This window comes from Tetrapisispora phaffii, chromosome 8, assembly GCF_000236905.1.
Source record: "Tetrapisispora phaffii CBS 4417 chromosome 8, complete genome".
Lineage (NCBI taxonomy): Eukaryota > Fungi > Ascomycota > Saccharomycetes > Saccharomycetales > Saccharomycetaceae > Tetrapisispora > Tetrapisispora phaffii.
In genome coordinates, this window is record NC_016527.1 from 165,363 (window position 1) to 190,771 (window position 25,409).

The window sequence follows — 25,409 nt, forward strand, 5'->3', positions numbered from 1 at the left end:
ATAATTAAGATTGCAATAGAGAGTTGACTTTGTTATTTCTACTTGAAACATGGTCGACTTATATACGTTTTACGATTGGTGATTTCAGAACCAACGTTGATATTTTCTATATCAAGAAACCAGGCCATACTAATAAGATGTTAAGCAACCTACGGTTGCTTAAGATAGACCAATCAGTCAAATGCATCAGCTTAGCGATACCGAACTCTATCTTGTCATCTCCGCTTCTCATACCGAACAATGCTACTAAACTCAAGATTAGGATATTTTAGAGCATTATATATGGAATATGACCAACTTTCGAAGATTAGTCACAATCATGAAAAACATGAAAAGCAGACACGATCCGTTGAGATCGCCGCACAAAGGCCTGTGATGTCGAGAATAGAGAGAATGGAGATGGTCGCTCGCGCTCTCGCTCGCTCTCATGCAGTGTGTGATGCGAGACTTAGTAGTAGTGGAATTACAGATGAGTCATAATCTCGAAAACACACAACGAGCCGGTGTGGTGGGTAGGTGTGGTCTGAAATGAGTAAGAACTGGAGATGGTGAACTGTGTACTGGCCATATCCAGACTCGAGCGAGAGCGAGAGAGACTAACTATACCATCTTGAAAATTTATAATACAATACTATTCAATTTAGTGTTAAATATTATTATATAGGTTTAATTGTTTTATTATGTATGCTAGAAGACTATGCCTACGAAACCAATCGAATGGAATATAGGTATGTGGGTGTGCGCATCTGGATTTATATGCGTGAACACTTTAATGTTTTATTCACTTGGTGTCGTTTGTATAGCTTTTCTTTATTTTAAATTTTATTTTAATCTTAATTGTTTTTGTTTTTGTTTTTATATTTGTTTCTCTTCGTTTTATTTCTTTTGCTTCAAAAAAAAAAAAAGGAGAAGAGATGATAATGATATATGACGGCTTGTGATTAATGTCTGGATTTCTTTAAACACCTAAACATTCTAATTCTTCAATCATGTCAGGTAATTGGTTCATTGGGACGTTGTTGTAAACGATTTGGTAAACTGCCTCGAATAATGGGAATTCTTCTAATTTGTTACAGTGATGCAACCATTCATGAACTTCTTTACAAGTAATGACACCTTGAGCGGATTGGCCGTTCAATAGTTCTTTCTCTACTTCGACAGCACTTCTACCTGTGACAGCCATGTTTTTGGCGACTCTGACGTTTCTACCACCTGAACAAGTTGTGATTAAATCAGCTACGCCTGCAGATTCTCTGTAATAAGTCTCAACTTTAGATTCTGGGAAGAACATTTGACCGAACTTGATGATTTCTGATAAACCGACTCTTTGGATTGCTGCGGCAGCGTTATTCCCCCAGCCCAAACCTTCCACAAAACCACAACCTAATGCGACTACATTCTTCAACGCACCGGCGATTGAAATACCAGCGACATCTTCAATGACATTAACGTGGAAATACGGTCTATGGAACAGAACTTTCAGAATCTTATGATCAGCGTCATAACCTTCACCTCTAAAATCTTGCGGAATTTGATAAGCGACGGTTGTTTCCGACCAGTTTTCTTTAGCGACTTCGGGGGCCAGATTAGCACCCGATAGAGCACCACATGCAATGCCTAAGTGTTTTGTAACGTATGAGGATAATAATTCGACACCGTCTGGTCCAACCTCGAAACCTTTCAGACAAGAAATAGCCCTTGCGGTGGGCTTAACGTTACCCTTCAATTGATCTATAATTCTTGGTAAGAATTGATGGGGAATATTAAAGATAATAATGTCCGCATCCTTTGCAGCATCGATAATATCTGGATTTGCGACCAAATTCGCAGGTAATTTAATATTTGGTAAATATTTTACATTTTCGTGTTTGGTATTAATTATTTCAGTTAATTTGCTGCCGTCAATAGTCTCTTCAAACACCCACATATCGACACGTCTAACAAACAGATGTGGATTCAATTCAGTGTTTTCAGCGACAACTTTAGCGATAGTAGTACCCCAGTTCCCTGACCCGATGACAGTGACTTTAAAGGGATCAGTCTTCAAAGTCAAATTCAGAGCAGAAGTGTTCCTCCTGATCGGAGCGTTATTTGATTGTTGTAGAGTGTTGTTAGTTTGCATTAGTCTATCAGTCGCAGCCATGGTTATCTTGTATTGCAGATATATATTTGTACTTACAGAGAGATACAGACACGACAAGAAGAGTTAATATATAAGATTATTATACCATCGTGTTTCTGTTAAACCCAATGCAATATATACATACACTTACATCTATAAGTAAATATATGTGTGTGTATATATTGAGGCATTAGCTGATTCAAGTGACAAAGGTAATTCTTAAAAAAAGATAATTAAAAATAAGGATATTTATATTCTTACAAAAAGATAAAAAAATTGAGTAATTGGAGATTTACGTTTATAGATGTGAGAACCTCTTAATTTAATAAAATATAACAAATCTTCTTGTAATGGGGGGGGGGGACGGCCAAATGGAGGGAGTCATTATCGATGGTCGAACGGATGGATGGAAGAACATTTTTGTGTGGTACGGTCGTGTTTAAAGGCGTGCGATCCTTTGTTTTTTCTTTTTCTTTTTTCTGAATTGCGGTGGGTCTATCGGAGAGATAACGCGCGGGAAGGCTTGGAGTTGGGTTCTGAAGTTTATTTTAATCTCCTCTTTTTTAGCCTAATTCAGTATTATGCACAAAGAGATGTAGTTTGGCCGCTGGAAGGGAAAGAGAGGGGACATGTGGACCCACATGAGAGAGCAAGCGAGGGCGAAATGAAAGCAGGGAGCGAAATTCCGGTTTTTCGGAAACCAAATGATTACTCCGGGGGTTTTCGTATCAGCGGTGTCACCGTCACACTATATAGCATACAACAGCATTATATCAGGGAGAGAGAACGCGCGTGTGTGTGTGTGTGTGTGTCACGCAATGGGTGGACCATAAAAGTACAACACCAATAACCCGGTCACGCGCTCTTCTGAAGCAACAAGGACGTTGGGCTTCCTATAAAATAGATACCAAAACGCGAAAAACAGGAAGCCCGTCGGAGCTTGAAAAAATAAACGCTGTCAAAACCGTAGCTTGCGGGTTTCTCTCTTTAGAATGGCTGCCTGCCTGTCACAATGAAAAGAGCATTCCAAACGGTTCCTTTTTCGCATCGCCGTCACATACTCAACAACTCTGTCGCTTGGTCTTTGATGTATTGTCTTTGTAGTTTTTTGATTATATTCTCATTCAATTTATCTACTGAAGAGGGCATGTCACAAAGTTTAATTATATTGTTTTTCATGGTTAGACAGTTCTTTTCAAGGATATGTGTTGTCTTTTCATTCATTTTTAAAAACGCACTTAGTTTACATCTTTCAATTTCATTTTCTAGTAAATTTAACATTAATAGTAATTTGTACATTATCTGTAATCCATTGTTTTTCAATTGTTCGTTATATATCTTATTCAACTGTGTGCACAATTTCCATTTATTGGAGACGTCGTCGTCTCCAATAGTACTAATGAAAAATTCAATTACCAAGGTTGTAGTAGTTATGTCAACTTTTGAAAGTCGATTTAAATATTCTTCTTGTGTTTCAAAAGCATGGGAATACAATCCCATGCCGTTAATCTGTTCTTTTAATTTTGATAACTCGATCATGGATTCACTCTCAGCCACTTTGGCGTCATGCACTTCAATTGTGTTCAATGCAGAGTATAATTGATTAACTTTTTCATTATTGAATATTCCTCTCTCAAACACACCGATGATATATTTGTAGCCAATGCACAACACTTCCGGTAGCGTGTCATTGGTCACTGTGTCGCTAACCTCCATGTATTCATCGCTCTCGTCCTCAATTTTTTCTTCTTTCTTGAAGCTGTTATCGTTCATCTCTTCCTCATTGGATTTTTGTTCAATTGACGCAATCGCCTCGTTATATTGGATCGTTTCTTGCTGAATAGTAACAATCAACTCATTTAATATCATCAACATTTTTTCAGTGATCGAGTCAAGTTCTTCCATGCTGATATTCTCATACATCTCTTCATTTTCAATATACGATAAATAAGATGTTATTAAATTGTAATCAAAATCCCATGTTTTAACATCGTGATATTCTGTATAGACATTTTCAAAATTCTTAATTATATCAGGCAATGGAATAACAATTTTATTTAGATCCAAAGTCGAATTCTCTAAATCTATATATTTTAAAAGATTCATACCATAATCATTACAAATATATTCAGAATATATTACAAGTGAAATCCTAGTCATATTAAACTTTATATCATATTCACATTTACGATCTCCATTGCCTTTAAACAACGAGATCCCCTTCTCATACGTCATGAATGCCGATAAGTAGTTGGTTAATGACTTTCGAATATCACTATGAATCCACCTCTCACCTTGTTGTTCATAGTCGATACCTTCTAAATAGTAGTCCTGTTGAGTGGTCAATTCACGCCTTTTCTTATTTTTTTTTGAATTAATATTAAACATATTGTCTTATAATCGTCTGTTATGCTGCAATGACTTGCAAAAATTGCATCTTAACAAGTACATATGTCCTTTTAATTGTATATATACAACTCTTTACTTCAGATTTCATATTGTTTTAAATTGAATTTTGTTAATCTTGAAATATATAAAACGGTCTTCGCGTTAGCACTACATTCACGTGAATATATTTTTATTATGTCAACGGTTACATGCGATGAGATTAAAAATAAATAATACATGTTTTGATATGCATGAAATTATAAATATGTCGTAAATATAATTATATAAACACCCATACACACACATATATATATGTGTATATTAACGATTGGTCAATATTGAAGTGAATTGTATACTATCGCCCCATGACATAATGGATTCAATAGCATTACTTTCAAGAATTACTTTGGTTAATGATAAATTCACATTGTATTTCCATGATGGCCATGTCTTATCACATATTGTTTTAAATAAATCCAATGAAAAAATAGATTTTTATAATTCAAAGATTATAGTTACGTTGCTGTTCAAGAACTTCAATATCGACTTGCTATTAGATAAACAACCATTTGATTACAATAATATCCATCATCGAAAATTAATCTTTGTGTCATATTTATTCAAAGATAATATTTTACAGGAGTTGTTTCCATTGAATTTAACTATGCTGAAAAATCTAATAAAGACAAGAAATGAAGATCTGCTTAATATCTTCAAATATTTAATATCAAGTTCTTTGAATCAAAATGATCCATTTACTCTAGAAATGATAATTGATGACATGCCTGAAGAATTGATTGATATGTTAGGGTCAATTGAAACTAATAAACTAGCTCCTACACGAAAAAGACAACTAAGTCAAGAATTAGAAAATAATATAGAAGATGATGATATTAATGAACTTATTGAAACATCATCAGATAGCGATAACAATTCAACTGATAACTCAGTATACACTACCCCAAAACAATATCAAAGAAAAGTAAGAAAACTTAATGCAAATGAAGTAGCAATTGAAAATATGGAACCCCCTAAGACTTTTTTACCATACCCTCAAATAAATACCAAAGAAACTAAAACTGGTAAACTAATAGCTATGTTTCCAACATATTTTAATAGTATGGAATTATTGAAAAATACTAAAATCCACTTATTTTTTATCCCTGAGGAAATGGAAAATGAACATCAAAGAACACTACCTAATTATGAATTAAAACCTAACATTAATTGTATTGAATTCGTAATGTCAGTCAAAGAAATGCAACAAGTATTCGGCAAAATTGAGGATTCAAAATCATTAAAAACAATTGCATTTAATAAAGATTCAATAATAGATTTTCAACTTATGAAAATTGCCTACAAAAATAATTTATATTCTGCAATTTGGAAATTAAAAAGATTTAGAGTTAATACTAAAAAAAAGGTAAAAAAAACCAATTCCAGAAAAAATGCTTCTTTTCTAAATAATGTCATATCTAATTTTGTTCCAAGTTCTGATCCTGATAATGCAGCTAATGTAAATTCATATAATGGAAAGCCCTCTTCACCACAATCGGATCCGATTTTACAATTCAGTGGACTAGTTTTAAAACCTGGCGAGACAAAATATTTTCAGCTATATTGTATCTTATTGGCATGCTCTGATGAAAGTCACTCATTTCTTAAGCTGACTGTAACAGATTTCACAAAGAATACAATGATACAACAAAAATACTTAATTGATAAATTTTTGATAGACTACAATAATAAGATTGATGACAATGAAGGTATTAGACTAATAATGTATCCAAATGTGTTTAAACCATTTAATGAGAAAGTGAAGAAATTGTATAATAAGGAAATCAAAGATATGTTTATCGGAACTTCAAAAAATTTATCAGACAAAGGTATTCTTTGTAAAATGACCATTAAAGCAAATCTATATTCAGATAAATTGAATGCAATTGTAAGGGAATGTGAACCTATTCCAGTAGATGAATTTACTTCATTAACTGACCACGAAAAATTCTACGTAGAAAAATTATATTCTAATACTTTTCCGAGAATAACTCATTATTCTCAAAGATTTGTGTTAGATTATTATAAGATCTGTTTTCCATTTGAATGGAATAATTTGAAACTTGTATTGACTTTACCAGTAAAGAAAAATGTTCCAATATTAAATCCTCATTTGCTAAACAATAGAGAACGTTATGGTAATAAAAGTATTGAGTCTGATTTCGAAGAAGACTCTGAGTCTGAAGACGACTCTGAGTCTGAATCCCAAGAGGAAAATGGAGAAGACTGGAAAGATGATTTCGACCCTGAAAATGATGCAAATGAAACTGATTACACTTTGTTTGATGATACCTCCTCTGAAATGCTAAGTTCTCGATTTACTGAAGAAAATGATTTCTATAAATTAAATCAAGTACCGCTAAGTGACAGGCAAATTTACACTGTCAAAACAGAAATAGTAAATGTTGATTGTAATAAATTCTATTTTGAGTATTTTTTAAGATCACAAGATAACAAAGATAATTTTGTTGACCCAAGAAAGACAATCAATGCTATTATCAATCCTACAAGAAGATTAAAAAGGTTCTTCAATTTAACAGAAGCAGAATCAAAGCCAGATAAAATCTTACAAAGTATCAACAGTAGATATGCAAGTGATATAAAAAGAATTATTAACCAAAATTTTACACTGAAATTGAATAGAAACTATATCTTGCTATCAAAAAATGTAAAATTACTGACCTGGTCTCTAGTAGGTGTTACTATGGAAGAATTAAACCCTTTAAATACAAACAATACCATCGAAGTAAAACTTGAAATATAGGAACCGATATAATGTTTTGAGGATCAGAATGATGTACCTTAAAACATTAAACTTTAAAGATTTTCGAAAATATTTTTTTTGTGGGGAAGCAAGGAAAATCTTTATTTTAATTCAAACTCGTCATATAAATACACAAGATTATAACATAAATTGTGTTATTTCTTTGATGAACGTTCCTCTATGCTTAACATTAGTTCTCCCAAGATACTTTAAATAGACAACTACACAGCTAAATAGAACACTTACTACGAATAACGATGAGTGAACAAAGGTATGGATGGATATTTCAGTGCGAATCATAAAATGATTTTAGTATATAAACTAACATAACTGATATTTATACATCGACATTTTATATACATAAAAATGTGATGAATATAGGAATCTTTCTTTAGAACTAATGATACTTCGGAAGTGAAAAATGATGTTATTGAGCCTCCTTGGAAGAAATATGACCGTATATTGGGAGGGGGACAAGGGGTCGACGAAGAGCCTGAATTAATATTGAAACAGAACGTTAACAAAATAAAGGAATCGGATGTTCCCAAAGAACATCAAACTGAGAGTAAAGATAACGTCAAAGAGCTCGATGAAAAGGTAAAGTATGCAAGGTATAATATGAATATCCCCGACCCTAACATGTAGAGGAGACTTAACCATTCATGTTCCATTTTCTATATAACGATCTTTACTTCTTTTAAAATATATATAGGCATTCAATCCAAACTTATTAAACATAAAAACTTTATATAAATATTATTATTTATAATAATTTAAGATGATCTTCTTGAATTGCGATGTCTCTATATACAATACGCAGATTTTTTGATTTACATGCGATTAGCCGCTGTTAAATATATATAAGTACCAGCAAACTTTTGTATGTAAAAAGGTACTTCATTGCAATAAGTTACTCAATGTTTGTATAACAATTTGCGAACTTGAGGTGTATTAGGGTATCCAGATTAATAAAAGAAGTAGCTATGGTGAGAGATGCCAAGGGCAAAGAGAAATGCAAAACTGAACCAGAGAAAGGAAATGGATTTTCCAATTTAAAAGCTGGTAAGATGAAAAGAAGGAATCCTAAGCAAAAGATGTTGGAGAAGAATTGCTCCTCAAATACTGAGAATACGAAAAAAAATGGTAGGACTGAGAAAAATCCTACAAAACAAAAAGATGCTAGTAATATGGTTGACGTTACTACACAAACATTGCAACTGTATCAACTTCAATTAGACAATACATTTGGATTACACAATATATCTGATCACTATAAAGTATCATCTTCCGCACATGAACCATTGGAGATTAATGAAAAACAGTTTAGCATTAAAAGTTCAAGTTCACTTTGCTCTATCGGAGATTCAGAACCAACAAGTAAAATATTTGAAGATTCAAATATAGCACATGATGGTTTGAATGGCTTTGAAAGCAGCTTGAGTACGGACGAAGATCCAGAAATGGATGGTGGTGACAATGATATTAACTTGATACTAGTAGATATTGACAAATTGATTCAAAAAATGACAATTACGGCAAATAAATTACTCCCAGTCATGCCTGCTGATGACAAGAGCTGTCGTTGGAAAAAAGTTCCGTCATGTTGCTTTGGATTAGATTAACTATAATAGTTTAGACAATTACAAATAATAGAATGAATGATTTTGAATGGTGTAATAATACACCTTTAAATTAAGGATTATTTTTGTATCTTTAACAGTTTTATCAAGAACGAACAAGTTTCTTTTTGAGCTTCTCAAATAGACTTAATTTTAATTGCAAAAATAATATTGGCTATAATAAATGAATATGACTATTTAATGCTCTTCAAACACTTCTGGTAGATCGATTATGAATTGTGATGGTTTAAAGACATATAGTTTATAACGCTTCATGAATAGACTGAGGTAGATATAACGATTAAATTAGATTATGTTTCACGTACCGTAATTAAGGCTAATTAAAATGAAAGGCTTACGGCATTCGAATCAATCATGATTTGACCACTTTACTTCAGTACTAACAACATTTGCATGCGTAAGTTACTATGGTTCTAATAATTCGCACAAGACAAGGAATAAAGAGAACTGTATACATACTATGTAATGTCTTTACCTTTGCATGATACGACGCAGACACAACACTATCGCAGAAACAATTTATTACAAACATGGTTTTTTTTTCAAAGTTCAGTAATATTCTCTCATTTTAAGAAAAAACATACAAAGAACAGGATTTATCAATCCATTCCACACCAACATAAAATATTCCAATAATAAGAAACAATTGTAGACTAGCAGTAACACTAGTGAAAATAACAGTAGAAACCAATTTAACTACAACCGAGAAACATTCTGAACTACAAAAACAAAATATCCTCTATGAAGAACTCATTACTCATTAACTTTCCTAAGGACCTTTTTGTTAAAGAACAGTTCATGCTAAAAAGAATATTTTACAATTAAACAAACATAACCACATCGAAAAGAGTGTTTACAGTTTTGTTTGTTTTTTGCTAAAGCAAAACGTATACAACAAAGGAGGATAAAAAATTTTGATTGAATGGAATATATTCAAGTTTTTGGATATTGTAATCAAGGTGGAAAAGCATGCACAACAATTAGAGAAGCCAGTAACTGCATTAACCTCTGTTGGTATTTTTTTGTTGTAGCATACTCTTATTTAAGTTTTATTTGTATGATGCGTCGTCGTCGGTGCGGTCGTCGTCGGTGCGGTCGTCAAAGAAAAGAGAAGCAATATAGTTAAAGACAAACAATTGATTAGTTTGGGTAACAAGTTTATGTTATACGGTACTATCAATTAAACGTTCTTACATAGATATATATATTTTTATTGACAGGTATGATGGTATGATATTTAGCAACTTTACAGAGTTTTAGCAACTTTAGAAAGAGAGAAGGAAAGGTTCCATCTTGTCTTGCTCTTCCTCTCTTCCAGTTATTTGTTCTTTCTTGTAGACGTGTAACTAAACTGTTTATCTACGTGTCACTTCCAACGAAACAATTTTCATTATTAGGAAAATTTAAAATTCGGAAATTTAAAACTAATCAAAAAACAACAACAATAATAACAACAATAATAACAACAATACAATTAACGTTAACAGTAACAAATTCATAACTACAAACTAACATATAAACAAATAAGACTGCTAATCAAATTAATTAATTAATTAATAGACAAATACTTTTTTTTTCCACAAAATACAATTAAGTGCTTTCCTATTAGTAGATTAATCTTCAAATATATTTGAAAAAGAATAGACTGTGCACTGATTCAAACTTGTTAAAAGTGTATATTCAAACAAACTGCTGAATAGGAACTGCATATAACGTTAGATTTTTATCCTAAACCGGCAAAAGTATTCGAATATTAATTAATAAAAAAGTTGTTATTTTAATTTCTTCTAATTTATTCCAGAAAGTTGATTATTTTGTTAAGTTGGGATATAAACTATATTCAAATAAAAGTTAAGAAGAGAAAAAAATTAGATCAAGTACAAAAGCAAATCTGATCGTTTTTTCTTTAAGATATTACTAGATATGTCAGTTATTAGTGGTAATTCTCCAAGCATGCAACACACTCAAGATATCTCATTCCAAGAACAACATACCAGTCTCTCAAGTGATTTGCCAAATCCATTACAGTTGGATTCCATGTTGCAGACTCTAAATTTGGGTAATACTGGGATGTCTGCTATGAATAATGAATTTTCTTTGCCAACTAAACGAAAGATGATATTTATCTTGAGGTTAAGTGGATTACCAAGTGATATAACCTCCAGAGAAGCGCATGCCTTGTTTGCACTTGCAACAGGTACAATCTCCATTGAATTGAAAAAAGAATCTAATGGTAACGGTACGGAAGAAGAACATGTAGTGATTGCTAAATTTGATTCCTTCCCATTAGTCTCTCAATATGCTGCAACGATAAACTCAAAGACATCGATCTTTGGATCTGATTTTGCTTCAAAGATAAACGTTGAAATTATCGATGAGTCTACAAATGAACGTTTATCAATTCCTAATATTTACCATTCACCGAATGAAATCAAATCAAATAATTTGCATGCTGAATTCATGAACAGTTTCTCAGTTCCTCAAAAATCCAGATTTTCATTCAGTAATACTTATTCCAATGAAAACGAAAATCATTTACCCACTTCTCAAAATTTATCTCAACCAGATCTAAACATCCACTCTGGAATCTCACAAAGTGATGCAGGTAAAAACTTTTTACTTCAAGGTAATGATGAAATTAATGACAGCATTTGGGGTTCCAATAGTATTTCATCTTTAATGAATGGATTCAGTAATGGTGGTTCATCTGCCGGTCAACTTGACTGGGCCTCCCCTCCCGCTAAGAGTGCTAATCCAATGATGTACATGCCTAGTGGACTTGGTTCTAACATTGCTCCATCTCATTCAATGGATTCGTTATCTCAAGGGCAAGGTGTTCCGCTTCTTCATCAAACAAATAGCAATATTTTATCATCAAGTCAACCTCAAGGAAATTTTGGAATGAGGATGCAAGTTCCAAATAATGCGAACACACATCCAATGACAACAAACCCAATACCAGTCAAAGGTGTTGATATGAATACACCAACAAAAAATGCCCAGTATAAAACAACTATTTCCAGTACATCTTTGACTCCTATAAATAATGATTCAAAGGTCATTAATAATAACCCTGCTAACGCAACGACACCTCAAAAATCATCTGTTAGATCATCGGGTATAAAAGATGTCAATAGTTCAAAAGTTTCGGGATCAGCTACACCATCTGTTCCAAACAACGGAACTGGCATCGTTGGTATTTCACAAGCTGATTTGTCATTACTTGCACGTGTTCCACCACCAGCCAATCCTGCTGATCAAAATCCGCCATGCAACACTCTTTACGTTGGGAATTTACCACCAGATGCCACTGAACAAGAATTAAGACAGTTATTTTCAAGCCAACCAGGTTTCAGAAGATTGTCATTCAGAAATAAGAATAATAATGGCAACGGGCATGGACCAATGTGTTTTGTTGAATTCGACGATGTTAGCTTCGCAACAGTTGCTTTAGCTGAACTATACGGTCGTCAATTACCAAGACCTGTAATAAGTAATAAAGGTGGTATTAGATTAAGTTTCTCCAAAAACCCGCTTGGTGTTAGAGGTCCCAAATCAAGACGTTCTGGGAATGCTGGTATGACTTCCAATAACAACAGTACAACTTCATTCAACAACGCGCCATCCAATACTTCAGACTCTAATTCTGGTGGTAACTACAGTTATATACTAGGCTATACTAAGAATTGAGTCACACTAGCATTTCATCATGTAACTAATAATCCAATGTATAAAAAAGAAACCATTACAAAGACAATCAAATAAGGAAACAAGAACGATAACAATAATAAAAAATAATATGAACTGTTTTTTCTTTCTTTCACATCTATTCCTAAATTATGTTGATTTTTTTTTCTAATCGGAAGTTCTAAATATCCATACGTCCCATTATATTTAATATGTCATCCATCAAAAGTTGTCAAGATCATATTATCATTAGCAATTAAATTAATTTTGTTACCAAACTACACATACTTGTAACTATATCCAATCATAAAAAAATATCGCATTTTTTGTAAAGCAAAGAAGAATTCAATTATAGCATCCTCATGTTATCATTATACAATAATATGAATTTCTTTGATCTTAGTTGAAACTATTTTCTAAATATATAAATATTATATATTAACAATATCTTTATACCATAAAAACAGGTTTCGTCGTTTCAAGACCTTAGTTAAAATATTATATATATCTCAATCACTGTTCAATATTTCCTTACTTCATCACGTAAACCATACCATTGTCATCTTCCGGTTCTTATCAATTAGGGCTTGTTCGAAAAGGGAAGGTGAAAGAAAACGAAAACGAAAAATTACAAAATAAAAATAAAGATGAAAAATTTTTGAATTTTGAATTTTGAACAAAATTTAAAAGAGATTAAATGTAAATTGAGAAGTCTCCATTGTTTGATTCCATTAGTTGTACGTTATACTATTGTCTTTATGTAGCGTTCAAGTTACTTATGAACTTCTTTCAAAGTTACTAGTTTAAAATATCCTTCGGTTTTTATACGGTTAATAGAAAACAAAAACAGATAAGTTGGTAATCCGGTTTAGAGAGTCTATTATCCATTTCAAGATAAAGGAAAACTAGTATTGTGCTATAGAATAGGTTCAGAACATATTGAAACGTAACTATGGATGATCTTGATTTCACTTCGTTAACTGGCCAACTAAAAAATTCCAATGGTGTTATACATCATCAATTCAGATCAGATATTTTTATTATTAGGGCATATAAATTGATCTCACAAAGTTCTGTTGTCAACGGACATAACATGCAAAGTGTCATTAATTCACCTCAAACATCAACTACCACCCCTGCTTCGACTACTAGTAGTTTGAATAACGTTGGTTCGAAAGGCATGACTGTATCTGATGCTGATAACAATCATAGCACACACAGCAATAATAGTAACAACAATAATAATAACAATGGTGGTGTCACGAGTTCCATTAATAATATTAGTGCACAATACACAACTATTTTTGTGAAACTAGCAAAGCTATATAATATAATAATTTCAATGGGGTCGATTAGTGATAGATCCTCTTCTCCAAAATCTTCAATGGAATTATATCAAAGATTTAAACAAATAATTAAAGAACTAGACTTAAGTTACGATGTCAGCCCGTATGCACAATATTTCAAGAGAATAGATGATGGCATATGGCAAATTAAAGAAGACAGGGAATTAACTAATGACCAGTTGTGGCAATCAATAACAGTTGCAATCTTATCTATTTATGATCCGAGGACAGGACAAATAATCTATCAAAACCGTAACAATTTTGGAGGCAAAAATGATATTAACAATAATGACAGTCCGAATAATAACTTTTCAAATAATAATGGCATTAAAACGAATAACAGTCCGAATAACATTGGTATGAACAACAATGGTAATAATGGTAATAATAATAACAATAACAACAACAACGCTAACAATAATAATGAGAATAATAATGAGAGAAATGGCATTAACAGTTTGAGAACAGCCACTACTAATAATTCGCCAACGAATTTTAATAACGATAACGATAATGATACACAAGGTAATGATAATATTAACAAGAATGGAAATAATAATATCAATAACAATGACAATGATATTACTAATAAAGGTGTAGGAAACCCAACAATTAACAGTATGCTAATGGATGCATCACTTCCCCAACAATTACAAAAAAGGTTACAATCTATAAGTCAAGGTATGAACTCAAGATCTGTAAATGGTTACTACACACAACCAACAAGTCCAGGTGCATACGCAGGATTTTCTTTTAATCAAACAGAAGTGGACCCAAACTCACAATTGAATTACCATGACCCAGGAAACGTTAATATTTGGAAAAGAAAATCTTTGAGTTCCTTAGATGTCGATACTCTAGATGATGTTGCTGTTGAAGAATTATTACAATTAACTTCAGTAAATAAGAAGCAAAAACCAAATTATGCGAATGGCAACCCAAATAATTCTAATTCGAATGCTGTCAACGTCATGAATTTTACAGATGGTTCAGGAAATCCAATTTTTGTCAATAGTATCGGTAGCAATGACTTTGATAACTCTAATCCCGTAAACGGTAATCAATCCATGAATAATCATGACACTAAAAGTAATTTCAATACAGCAACTAAACAACCTAAATCAAAGGGTAAGGCCAGGAATTCAAGAGCAGGTGTAGGATCACGTAAAGGCAAGAATGCAAAAAATAATAGTAATAATAACAATAATAATAGTAATAGTAATAATAATATCAGTAATTCCCAAATGAATGAGATGAATAATATGGCTTCAAATATCATGCATAGTGATGCAGTTTCGGATAATATGGCTAAACAAGTTGTCAGCACCTATAATGCACTAATCCTTGAAAAGGATCAACGTATCATTCAACTGGAACGTGAATTGGAATTACAAAGACAAGAAACTCAATGGCTAAGAAAGATGCTGATCGAAGATATGGGTTGCATAAGAAGTATGTTAACTAATATTAGAAAATAGTTAAATATTTGTGTAATTATTACGCATTAATTTATTTATTGATGATGTTTGTTGCTTGTATATCTGATAAACCAACAAATAATCTTGCTTTGTAAGGATATTAAAGGTAAGGTTTATTTGCGGATTAATATTCAGGTACGTTAAATAGATTAGTTGATAGTTAAATATATATGACATGACACATTTTATTTATTAAACACTTATAGGCAAGAGTTTGATTAAGACTTTGTTACCCGAATGGTGCTTATATTTAAAGGTTTGGATATAAGGGAGATTCAGAAACCTTACTTATGTTTGATTTAAAAGGTTGTTAAGTTAAAATAGTACCACATGTTATGCTTAGCTCTTTCAGTTACTCATTATTTATAAGGAACACCTGAAAATTGAAAGAATGAAAACTCATTAAATAGCAACAAGGACTAAATACAGAAAAAAATGTCAAACCTATTTACATTATCTTCGAAACTAGCAGCCCAATTGGATCAAGAACTAATGGGTCCAAAAGTTGGATTCACTTTACAACAATTAATGGAATTGGCAGGATTCAGCGTTGCACAAGCTGTTCAAAAAGAATATGCTATCGATGACCTAAACAAGAATAAAAAAGTACTCGTAATTGCTGGACCTGGTAATAATGGTGGTGATGGACTAGTATGTGCAAGACATTTGAAGTTGTTTGGATATAACCCGGTAGTTTATTATCCAAAGAGAAGTTCAAGAACTGAATTTTATGGACAATTAGTCAAGCAATTGGATTTTTTTAACATTCCAATTCTCGAAGAGTCAGATGATTGGCTACAATACCTAAAACCAGAACAAACAATTTGTATTATCGATGCTATATTTGGTTTTAGTTTCAAGTCACCAATGAGAGAACCATTTGGTAAAATAGTAGACGAAGTAAGTAAAATAGATAATACAATTCCGGTGGTCGCAGTGGATGTTCCTAGTGGATGGGATGTCGACGAAGGTCCAACCTCAGAAACCTACATCACTCCATCTCTTCTGGTATCATTGACGGTCCCTAAGCCATGCAGTAAACATATTGACACTGCAAAGACTAGTCACTATGTTGGTGGAAGGTTTATTCCAAATCATTTTGCGGAAAAATATGGTTTCAAAACTTTCAAATATCAATCGACAGAACAGGTAATGAAACTTTAGAAAATCTAACACAATCCCATACAATCCCATAAATAGTTTCATATATAATCCTCTCGAGTCATTAAATCGATTTTTATAATGCAAACATTTAATAAGTATTTTACTACTAGTTTTACATGAGAGCTCATCGCAATTCAAAAACTGACACGAAACTTTGTACGGTTTTTTCGAATTTTCAGTTCACAAGAAATCAAGATAATAATACAAATGCCAAAATGTATACAGAAAACAACTATTTTATCTGTGATGAAATAGTTGTTTCAACAAGTTAACAATGAGTTGTTAGTTATCTTATGATTCTTATTATAAATGTTGTTCTCTTCTTGTAGTTATTTTCAATATTTTCTTTAACATGAAAGAAGTTAAACAGCAGAAAATATTAAAAAAGAATATTGTCAGTAGAAGAAGATTTCAAATATCATTCATTATTTTGTTAAATTTGCAGAATATAAAATTATTATTATAAAATAATACAAGTAACTGTGTGTTTAGAAAAGGTTTCAAGAAGTTTAAAGTTGGTGTATTTTTGATGACAGTGACAGCAAGTACGGTATCATTTGATAGTGATATCGTTGTGATGAAAGATGACGTAGATGTGAATGGTTCGAATAATAACAGTAACCAGAATGTAAGTCCTTCCACAATTAAGAATACTGAGCCTAAGAGAGTCAAAGTTTATATATTAGAGAATAGTGAATGGAAGGATACAGGGACGGGTTTCTGTATGGGCACATTAACTGTGGAGATGAAAAATGTTAACAATAATGAAACAAAATCTGAGAATCGTATAGTTAGTAAGGGAGACAATGACGAGGAAAAATCTATGGTGAAATCAGCGTATCTTGTTGTGAACAATGAGGAAATTCCGGATTCGTTGTTGTTGAAGTCTAAACTAGAAGGAACTATAGAGTACCAAAGACAAGAAGAGACTTTAATCGTCTGGAAGGATGTATCTGGGAAGGACATTGCGTTAAGTTTCGAAGAAAGTATTGGTTGTGATGCTTTGTGTGAGTTTATAGTTCAGGTTCAAAGAAATGTGGAACCAAAAATATCACTTGTAGCAGTTAAAACCAATTTAGATGGAATGGGTTCTGTCCATGAAATGATCGCCGGTCCCGTTCCATTGCCTTCCAATGAACAACAACAAAATGAGAGTACACTTTTAGAATCTTTGAAAATACTAAATGAAAATACTTCTTTTGATTTTTTAAAAAACCAAACTGTTGAATTTATTTTACAAAATAATTATATTAGTACTTTGATAAATATTTTTGATAATGCAGAAAAAGAGAAATTGACCTTTGATATCCTAATAGTAAGCAATATCATAAAAACTCTAATATTATACAACCAGAGAGATATTATTGAACAGTTAGTTGGTGATGACCATATTATGGGTGTAGTTGGTATACTTGAATATGACACTGAATTTTCTACATTAAAAGCTAACCACAGAGGATATTTGAAAGAGAATGGTCCTACATTCAAAGAAGTAATAGCTTTTGAAAACGAAGAATTAAAGTCTATCATCAAAAAATGTTTCAGATTACAATTTTTAAAAGATGTCGTGCTTGTACGATTCTTAGATGGCCATCATCTGGATTTAATTTTAGATATAATAATGGATTTGGAAATTTGCATTATCGAATTTTTACAAGCTGATGTGTTTCTGGATGAATTAGTTGGCTTATACAGTGAAGAGTCTATTCGTACACATAATAGCGAAGAAGATAAAATTAGAAGGAAGGATGGGATTAAATTGTTGCATCAATGTGTACAAATGACAGTAAATTTGGAAAAAATCAGCAAGTATGCTTTCTATAAAGCATTAGTTGAAAAGGGGTTATTTAAAGTTATGAATTATGCTTTTAACAATGAAACTGATGATAACATTAGAATAATATCAACAGACATGATAATAACTATAATTGAACACGACATTTTGTTGATCCATTATGTTCAAAATAAGCAAAACCAGTGCTCAACAGGAGATAATAAATTAAATGATAGTGATGCACCAGAAAGTGATATCACACTTTTATTAATACTTTCCAAAATTTTATTGAATGATAAAAGTCCAGGATTAAAGGAACAGGTTATGCAAGCTTTATACACTTTGTTGCACCCAGAAGAATATATGGGCGACAATCGTGATCTAATGGATGAAGGATATAATAATGATGATGGTGATGATGACCATAATATGATGAATAAATTGAATTATAATGTGGAGACCTCAGCATTAGGATCTGACGATAAATATGAAGAGCTTCATGAAAAAAATGCATTAACCGAAACGACTACATTTCAAATAAAAGAATATTTCAAGCATTTTTACCAACAAGTGGCCCCTGCATTGTTTAAACCCTTATTAGATCCAACTCATGTGCTAAAAATCAATGATTTCCAATCTGAATTATTGTTAATTCATTTAATTAAACTACTATGTTTCCTTTGTACTGAGCACGATCGTGGAATTTCTAGACAATTTGTGCTTGAGAATGGTATTTTAAACAATATTTCAAAGCTAATGGATGGAAATTACTCCATTCAATTGAAATTGGCAGTTCTGAGGTGTTTTAAGAATATTATCTATTTAGACGATGCGTTCTATCATAGATATATGATTACAAATTCCTTATACGATCCAGTTATTAGATTATTGATGAACACACTAGATGAAGATAATATAATCAATTCCAGTCTTCGTGATTTTTTCAAGATCATATATACGAGCTGCAAAACCGCAGAACCATTGAATAGTTTGAATGATGATGATACAACTTTAGACTGTGACACGAAATTTAAGAAAACTAACTTCATTCTATTAAATAACCATCTATTCCAAAAATACCCAGAAGAACTTACAGAAGCAAAAGAATCTATACAACTAATCAAAAAGTTAGAGTTAATCAGAGAAGCATATGTCACAAATGAAGTCGAGGAACCAACCACTGAGTTGGATACCAGTGACAACGATATAACCTCCTATGAAGATAAATACAAATGAATATAAAAACAAGTAGAAACAAATAGAGACACCGTGTCACTCTACATTCGAAAGAATGACAAAATGATGTGGTTTTTGTTTGATCCATTATGCATTGCGACAAAGTCAGGTCCCTCACAATTTATACCAAGTATAGATATACATATATATATATAGAATCATATAAAAGAAAGGAAATGAAAGTACTCACAGACAACCTCGACTATATATATCAGTTAGAACACTTCAAATACCAAGATCGTTTGAACTCTTTTCATTGTCATCACAAAACACCAAACACTATATACATCCGTGCTACGCGACTTTCATTACGATCTGTCAAACTCATCGTTAACTTGTAACGTTCATTTTTAAAACAAAAAACAAAAAAGTTGATAAAAGTTAAAGATCAATTTAATATATTTTATTTTTCAGTTGTATAATATTCAATGTTAAGGGAACATGTTATTGGATTGTACATTTGAGTCGATTTATTGTTTTGACGATTTGTTTTAAGTAAGTTCTCTTTTCGTTGGAGGAGGAACAATATATTATAAACTGGAACCCCTGTGTTGTTTGTTGCTATTTTCAAGTTATACGAACGACTACAGTCACTATTATTGTTATTTCCACTGTAATATAACTTATAGATAGATCAGAATCACATCATAGAGATTAAGATAAAGATGTCTGAATGGAAAGTTGATCCGGATAACCGTAGAAGACTATTGCAACTGCAAAAAATTGGTGCCAATAAGAAATGTGTTGATTGTAATGCTCCTAATCCACAATGGGCTTCTCCAAAGTTTGGTATTTTCATATGTCTGGAATGTGCTGGTACTCACAGAAGTTTAGGTGTCCATATCTCTTTTGTTAGATCGATCACCATGGATCAATTCAAACCAGAAGAGTTGGTTAGAATGGAAAAAGGTGGCAATGAACCATTTATTGAATATATGAAAAGTCATGGTATTGATTTGACTTTACCTCCGAAAATCAAGTACGATAATCCAATAGCTCAAGATTATAAAGATAAATTAACCTGTTTGGTAGAAGGTACAGAATTTGTTGAGCCAGAACATCCTGATTTTGATGCTTCTACATTGACAGCAAATGCAAATTCTGCTTCAAACGGGAACGGCAATGCTTCTGAATCAGAAAATATTCCTTTAGAGAACAGAAGAGGTAACACACCAAAACTACCTGCTGATCAAAAAGAGAAGAATGAAGCTTATTTCAATGAGTTAGGAAATAAGAATCAATCTAAACCAGATCATTTACCTCCATCTCAAGGTGGTAGATATCAGGGTTTTGGCAGTGCTCCAGTCAATAACAACCGTGGCGGTAATGCGGATGCTGTCTCTTTTGAAACTCTACAAACTGACCCGTTAGGTACCTTATCTAAAGGTTGGGGTTTGTTTTCAACAGCTGTTCACAAATCCTTTGATGAAGTTACCGAATCTGTAATTAAGCCAAGTTACGAACAATGGCAATCCGGTGAAATGGCTGATGAAACTAAGAGAGCAGCTGCTCAATTTGGTCAAAAATTTCAAGAAACTACAAGTTATGGTTTTTCTGCATTCTCGAATTTCGCCAAAACCTTGCAAGATCAATATTCAGATTCTTTCGTTAATATGGACACGACTGAACCTTCATTTAATAATAACGTTCCAGAAAGAAGTAAATCCCCAGTCAAAAACGTTACGAAGGATGAAGAAGATTGGGAACAATTTTAATTCATATAGTATTAATAAATAAATGGTTTATAAATATATTATTTTACTAAATGTATTCTAAGATATAGATAAGATAAGAAAAAAAAGTTATTATCAAGTAAGTGATAAAATATCATTTGCTTCTTTCTCAACCATATGAAGTTTCTTTAGCTAGTTTCAAATTCAACTAGAAAGATTGATATGATGCGTTAAGAAACAGTTATTCATATAATATAATATCGAAAGTTCAATATGCAGACTATGAATAACATCAACGTTGTTACTCTTCGAACCTTAAAGACTTTTAGATTATGGCAACTTGAAATTTGATTTCGCGCGTATTTAAAGCAGAAGGAAATAAGAAACTGCAAAATGTATTTAAATAATGTTGAAACGTTTTTTATCTAAGAACAAAGTCATATAATAGCAATTAGTGGATATTTGGCTCGATTAAGAAGAGGGAAATTTAATATATTGGAGACAAAGTGTATTAGAATTGGTATATCAAAATGAGTCAAGATCTGCTTGATAAATTACCTGCCACACTTAGGGGAAAAGTGGAACAAATTACCAGAGCTTTGCCAAATTCAAAAGAGATATTCGATGAGTTATATACTTTTGCTTTAGCTGAAGCCAACGAAATTAGTAAAAGAAAGGTTCAGAAGCCAGCTTCTGTTCCTGTGGAAACAGCAGGAGTTGATGTCAAAGAAGAAGAAATAATTTTTAATTTAAAGGATGTCACGGTACTATCACCATTGAGAAAAAAATTGAACCTGATATTACATTTATCGACCAGTTCGAGGAAGCCAGTATTATCTTTAGCTAAAGATACTAAAATAGAAATGACAATAGAGGATCTAAAAACTAATGTAAAAATGGCTACATTCCTACCGGTCCCAGAAAAATCAAACATATTTTATATTTTTATTAATTACCAAAAAGCAGCTGATGATGTTTATACTGAACCAATTTTAGCTACAATAAACAAGGCTGCTATTTTGGATCAATTCAAAACTTCAGGATTGGTCGAAATAGGTGAAGAAGATTTCACCAAGTGCATTGAATTTATGAGAAAACAAGCTATCATGACTGGATTTAGAATTTCCGATCCATTTTTTAAAGTTAATCCAGATCAGGATGTTTCTTTCCATGTTGAATGTCATAGAGGTACCAAAGAAGGTACCTTATACTTTTTACCCGATCATATAATTTTTGGGTTCAAGAAACCAATACTTCTGTTTGAATCCGCCGATATAGAGTCGATTACCTACTCCTCCATTACAAGACTGACATTCAATGTTACACTAATTACAAAAGACGATAGAAAGTTCGAATTCTCAATGATCGATCAGGCAGAATATTCTAAAATAGACGAGTACGTTAAGAGAAAACAGGTGAAAGATAGATCTATGAGTGAAGAATTGAAAGCAAAGACATCTCATAAAAATCAAGCATCACAAGAAAACCAAGTTTCTTCTTTGCAAGAGGCTGCTCAACAACTAGCAGAAGGGGAAAACTTAAAGGATATGAATTTAGATTCCGATGATGAAGAAGGAGATGTGAATTTTGAAGCTGAAAGTGAGTTGTCTGACGGAAGTGACGATGGTGAAGATGACTATGGAGATGACGATGAAGATGAAGAGGAAGGTGCTGATGAAGGTGCTGATGAAGGTGAATACAATGAAAAAACTTTTGAGGAAGCTGAAAAGGCTTATCAAGAAGAAAATGATGACGAAGGTGATTCAGAAGATAATGATGAGCGAGAAGATGATGAAAATGATGAATATATGCACGATTTTGAAAAAAGAGAGGAACATGGAGAAGAGTTAGAATCAAATATTTCGCCTCAAGAAGGCTTTCCAGTTGATTTGGGATTGGATGACATTCCAATTGAAATCGACGATGATGAAGATGGTGATAATAATAACGAAGAGGACGATGGCGAAAATTCTGGTGTAGAATATGATTAAGCTTGGTCAAAACTGAACACTGACTACTTTGTGAAAGATAACAGTATTTCGAAGTCTATAAAATAATATGTGCGTTGAATATTTTTTCTGTGGAAATTTATTGCGTTTTCATATATGTAGAGATATATATTAATTTATTCATAATGCATTATTAATCTTCTAAAATATAATTTCCTAATTTATCCATTTTCAAATTACCAACACCGGTTGATAAAGCTTCGATAATCCTTTCGTTTTCAGATTCTAAACTATCTGCCGAGCTGTCATAATCTTCATCACCAGAACCTTCATCGGACTCTGTGTAGTAATATTCTTCTTCTTCATCTTCACTTTCCTCATCCTCAACTTCTTCGTTTTCGGATTGCTCATCTTCTTCTTCTAAATTGTAATCGTGCTTCCTCATAGAGCCTACAGCTTCTTCTAGATCTCTATCACCAGGATGTTTTTTACTAAAGCCTGATGCTTGAACTAACTCGTCTAAATTATCTGATCTTTTTACATCCCTAGAGAAAACTGGATATGGATATTTATAACCAGTGCCAAAACCGTCAGTGTCAAACATGGTAGAATCACACTCAGGTTCGTACTTCAATTTTTTTTTGAAAAATCTACGAATTCCATCGACATCTCTTTTGAAATAAAAATCAGCATCTTTATGTTGAATGGAAATACATTGTGGGAAATCAATCACCACAAATCCACAGTCGTTTTCATCCTCTACTTCATCCTTTATCATAATGTTAAACTCGTTAAAATCACAATGGATCAAACCACTATTCGCTAGCTGCAATATGAATTTCATTAAATCGCTGTATAATTTAGGGATATCTTTATGCTTCCTTAGTCTTCTCATTGGATAACCTCTAATCAATTCCATGACGATAACATGACGGGAGTTATCGAATGGTTCAGGAACTTTGAAACCTTTTGTGTATAATAAAGACATGAACTGGTATTCCTTGTTAGCTGCTAACTTTGACAAGTTCATCCAGTTTGTACCCTGATTACTTCTTCTCAAATAGTCTCTATTGTTTTTAACGGTATGAAAAGAGGTTCTACCTAGTCTATGTATCTTCAAAACTCTCTTATTACCATTTTTGTCACTTCCTTCATAAATATCGGATTCCTTACCGACACCAATAGTACCACCTATTGAATAAACTGTATCTTTGTTTAGGAGAGACTTCAAAGCAAGATAATCGATACCGTTATAAGTCAATCTAAAACCATCATATTTTGCATTTCTCAATCTTGACACCAGTTTCAGCTTTGCCAAGTCACCAAGGGATCTATTGGTACCGGATTGTGATTTTAAACCAGATAATTGGAAAATAAGTTGTATTGGGACAACTTCATGATTCCTTGAACCTTGCTCTACAGCTTGCAGAGTACGGAAGTCGTCCGGTGCCAAATATCTCATGTGCGAAGTATCCAATTTCATGTTTGTTTTCTTAGCGTATAACTGGCTTTGAAGATTAGGTTTCTTTTAACAGTAAGAGATTAAATATACTTATTTGAGAGTAGCGAAGAGAGTAAGTTCCGGAGAGTAGTATGGATCTTGTGTATCATGAATAACTTTTATATAAATAACTTTAGTTAACTCATCTCTATTTTTCCAGCGATAAGCTTCTGAAAAATTTTATAGCGGTCATTTACCCGATAATAAAGAAATAAACCACTATTAATACAGTGTAAGAGCCATAGAGATAGAAGAATCGTACATAGACGGCACTTAAATAAATTAATGTGTTTCAGATGAGGCTATAATTGACTATTATTGTGCTATGATTTTCATTAGAAGTGGAATACATAGTTGTATATATATAGAGAGATATATGTGCATGCTGACGTTTCTTTTTCTTGTGCAGAAAAGTATTAAAGAAACGATCGGGTAGGGAAATTCCAGCTGTGTGGATTACCAACGACGACCTGGGCCGCCTGGACCATTTGGACCGCCTGGACCTCCTGGACCACTTGGACCACCTGGGACACCTGGGCCACTTGGGCCGCCTTGTTGGCCATGATGGTGAGAATTGTGGCTAGTGAGCTTGTTGGCCAGCATGGCACCACCGATTGCACCAGCAATACC

General features: G+C 32.6%; 11 protein-coding genes across 11 annotated transcripts; 8 read left to right on the forward strand and 3 right to left on the reverse strand.

Annotated features, from left to right (window-relative positions):
• Positions 1-958: 958 nt before the first annotated feature.
• TPHA0H00810 (glycerol-3-phosphate dehydrogenase family protein) lies at positions 959-2,143 on the reverse strand (the record flags this gene model as incomplete). The annotated part of the gene is made up of 1 exon (XM_003686676.1): positions 959-2,143. The coding sequence occupies one exon, from the start codon at positions 2,141-2,143 to the stop codon at positions 959-961; it is 1,185 nt and encodes a 394-aa protein (XP_003686724.1).
• A 1,032-nt stretch (positions 2,144-3,175) lies between these two features.
• TPHA0H00820 (uncharacterized protein) lies at positions 3,176-4,510 on the reverse strand (the record flags this gene model as incomplete). Its single annotated transcript, XM_003686677.1, has 1 exon — positions 3,176-4,510. One exon carries the CDS (start codon positions 4,508-4,510, stop codon positions 3,176-3,178), a length of 1,335 nt encoding a protein of 444 aa, XP_003686725.1.
• Positions 4,511-4,883: 373 nt separating this feature from the next.
• TPHA0H00840 (uncharacterized protein) lies at positions 4,884-7,331 on the forward strand (the record flags this gene model as incomplete). The annotated part of the gene is made up of 1 exon (XM_003686678.1): positions 4,884-7,331. The coding sequence occupies one exon, from the start codon at positions 4,884-4,886 to the stop codon at positions 7,329-7,331; it is 2,448 nt and encodes an 815-aa protein (XP_003686726.1).
• Positions 7,332-8,314: 983 nt separating this feature from the next.
• TPHA0H00850 (uncharacterized protein) lies at positions 8,315-8,953 on the forward strand (the record flags this gene model as incomplete). The annotated part of the gene is made up of 1 exon (XM_003686679.1): positions 8,315-8,953. The coding sequence occupies one exon, from the start codon at positions 8,315-8,317 to the stop codon at positions 8,951-8,953; it is 639 nt and encodes a 212-aa protein (XP_003686727.1).
• A 1,941-nt stretch (positions 8,954-10,894) lies between these two features.
• On the forward strand, positions 10,895-12,661 carry WHI3 (mRNA-binding protein WHI3; the record flags this gene model as incomplete). The annotated part of the gene is made up of 1 exon (XM_003686680.1): positions 10,895-12,661. The coding sequence occupies one exon, from the start codon at positions 10,895-10,897 to the stop codon at positions 12,659-12,661; it is 1,767 nt and encodes a 588-aa protein (XP_003686728.1).
• Positions 12,662-13,610: 949 nt separating this feature from the next.
• Positions 13,611-15,482, forward strand: GCR2 (Gcr2p; the record flags this gene model as incomplete). Its single annotated transcript, XM_003686681.1, has 1 exon — positions 13,611-15,482. One exon carries the CDS (start codon positions 13,611-13,613, stop codon positions 15,480-15,482), a length of 1,872 nt encoding a protein of 623 aa, XP_003686729.1.
• Positions 15,483-15,917: 435 nt separating this feature from the next.
• Positions 15,918-16,646, forward strand: NNR1 (NADHX epimerase; the record flags this gene model as incomplete). Its single annotated transcript, XM_003686682.1, has 1 exon — positions 15,918-16,646. The coding sequence occupies one exon, from the start codon at positions 15,918-15,920 to the stop codon at positions 16,644-16,646; it is 729 nt and encodes a 242-aa protein (XP_003686730.1).
• Positions 16,647-17,175: 529 nt separating this feature from the next.
• On the forward strand, positions 17,176-19,656 carry PSY2 (Psy2p; the record flags this gene model as incomplete). The annotated part of the gene is made up of 1 exon (XM_003686683.1): positions 17,176-19,656. The coding sequence occupies one exon, from the start codon at positions 17,176-17,178 to the stop codon at positions 19,654-19,656; it is 2,481 nt and encodes an 826-aa protein (XP_003686731.1).
• Positions 19,657-20,321: 665 nt separating this feature from the next.
• Positions 20,322-21,371, forward strand: SPS18 (Sps18p; the record flags this gene model as incomplete). Its single annotated transcript, XM_003686684.1, has 1 exon — positions 20,322-21,371. One exon carries the CDS (start codon positions 20,322-20,324, stop codon positions 21,369-21,371), a length of 1,050 nt encoding a protein of 349 aa, XP_003686732.1.
• A 488-nt stretch (positions 21,372-21,859) lies between these two features.
• Positions 21,860-23,320, forward strand: RTT106 (Rtt106p; the record flags this gene model as incomplete). Its single annotated transcript, XM_003686685.1, has 1 exon — positions 21,860-23,320. The coding sequence occupies one exon, from the start codon at positions 21,860-21,862 to the stop codon at positions 23,318-23,320; it is 1,461 nt and encodes a 486-aa protein (XP_003686733.1).
• A 151-nt stretch (positions 23,321-23,471) lies between these two features.
• RIO2 (protein kinase RIO2) lies at positions 23,472-24,761 on the reverse strand (the record flags this gene model as incomplete). Its single annotated transcript, XM_003686686.1, has 1 exon — positions 23,472-24,761. The coding sequence occupies one exon, from the start codon at positions 24,759-24,761 to the stop codon at positions 23,472-23,474; it is 1,290 nt and encodes a 429-aa protein (XP_003686734.1).
• Between the last annotated feature and the right edge of the window lie 648 nt (positions 24,762-25,409).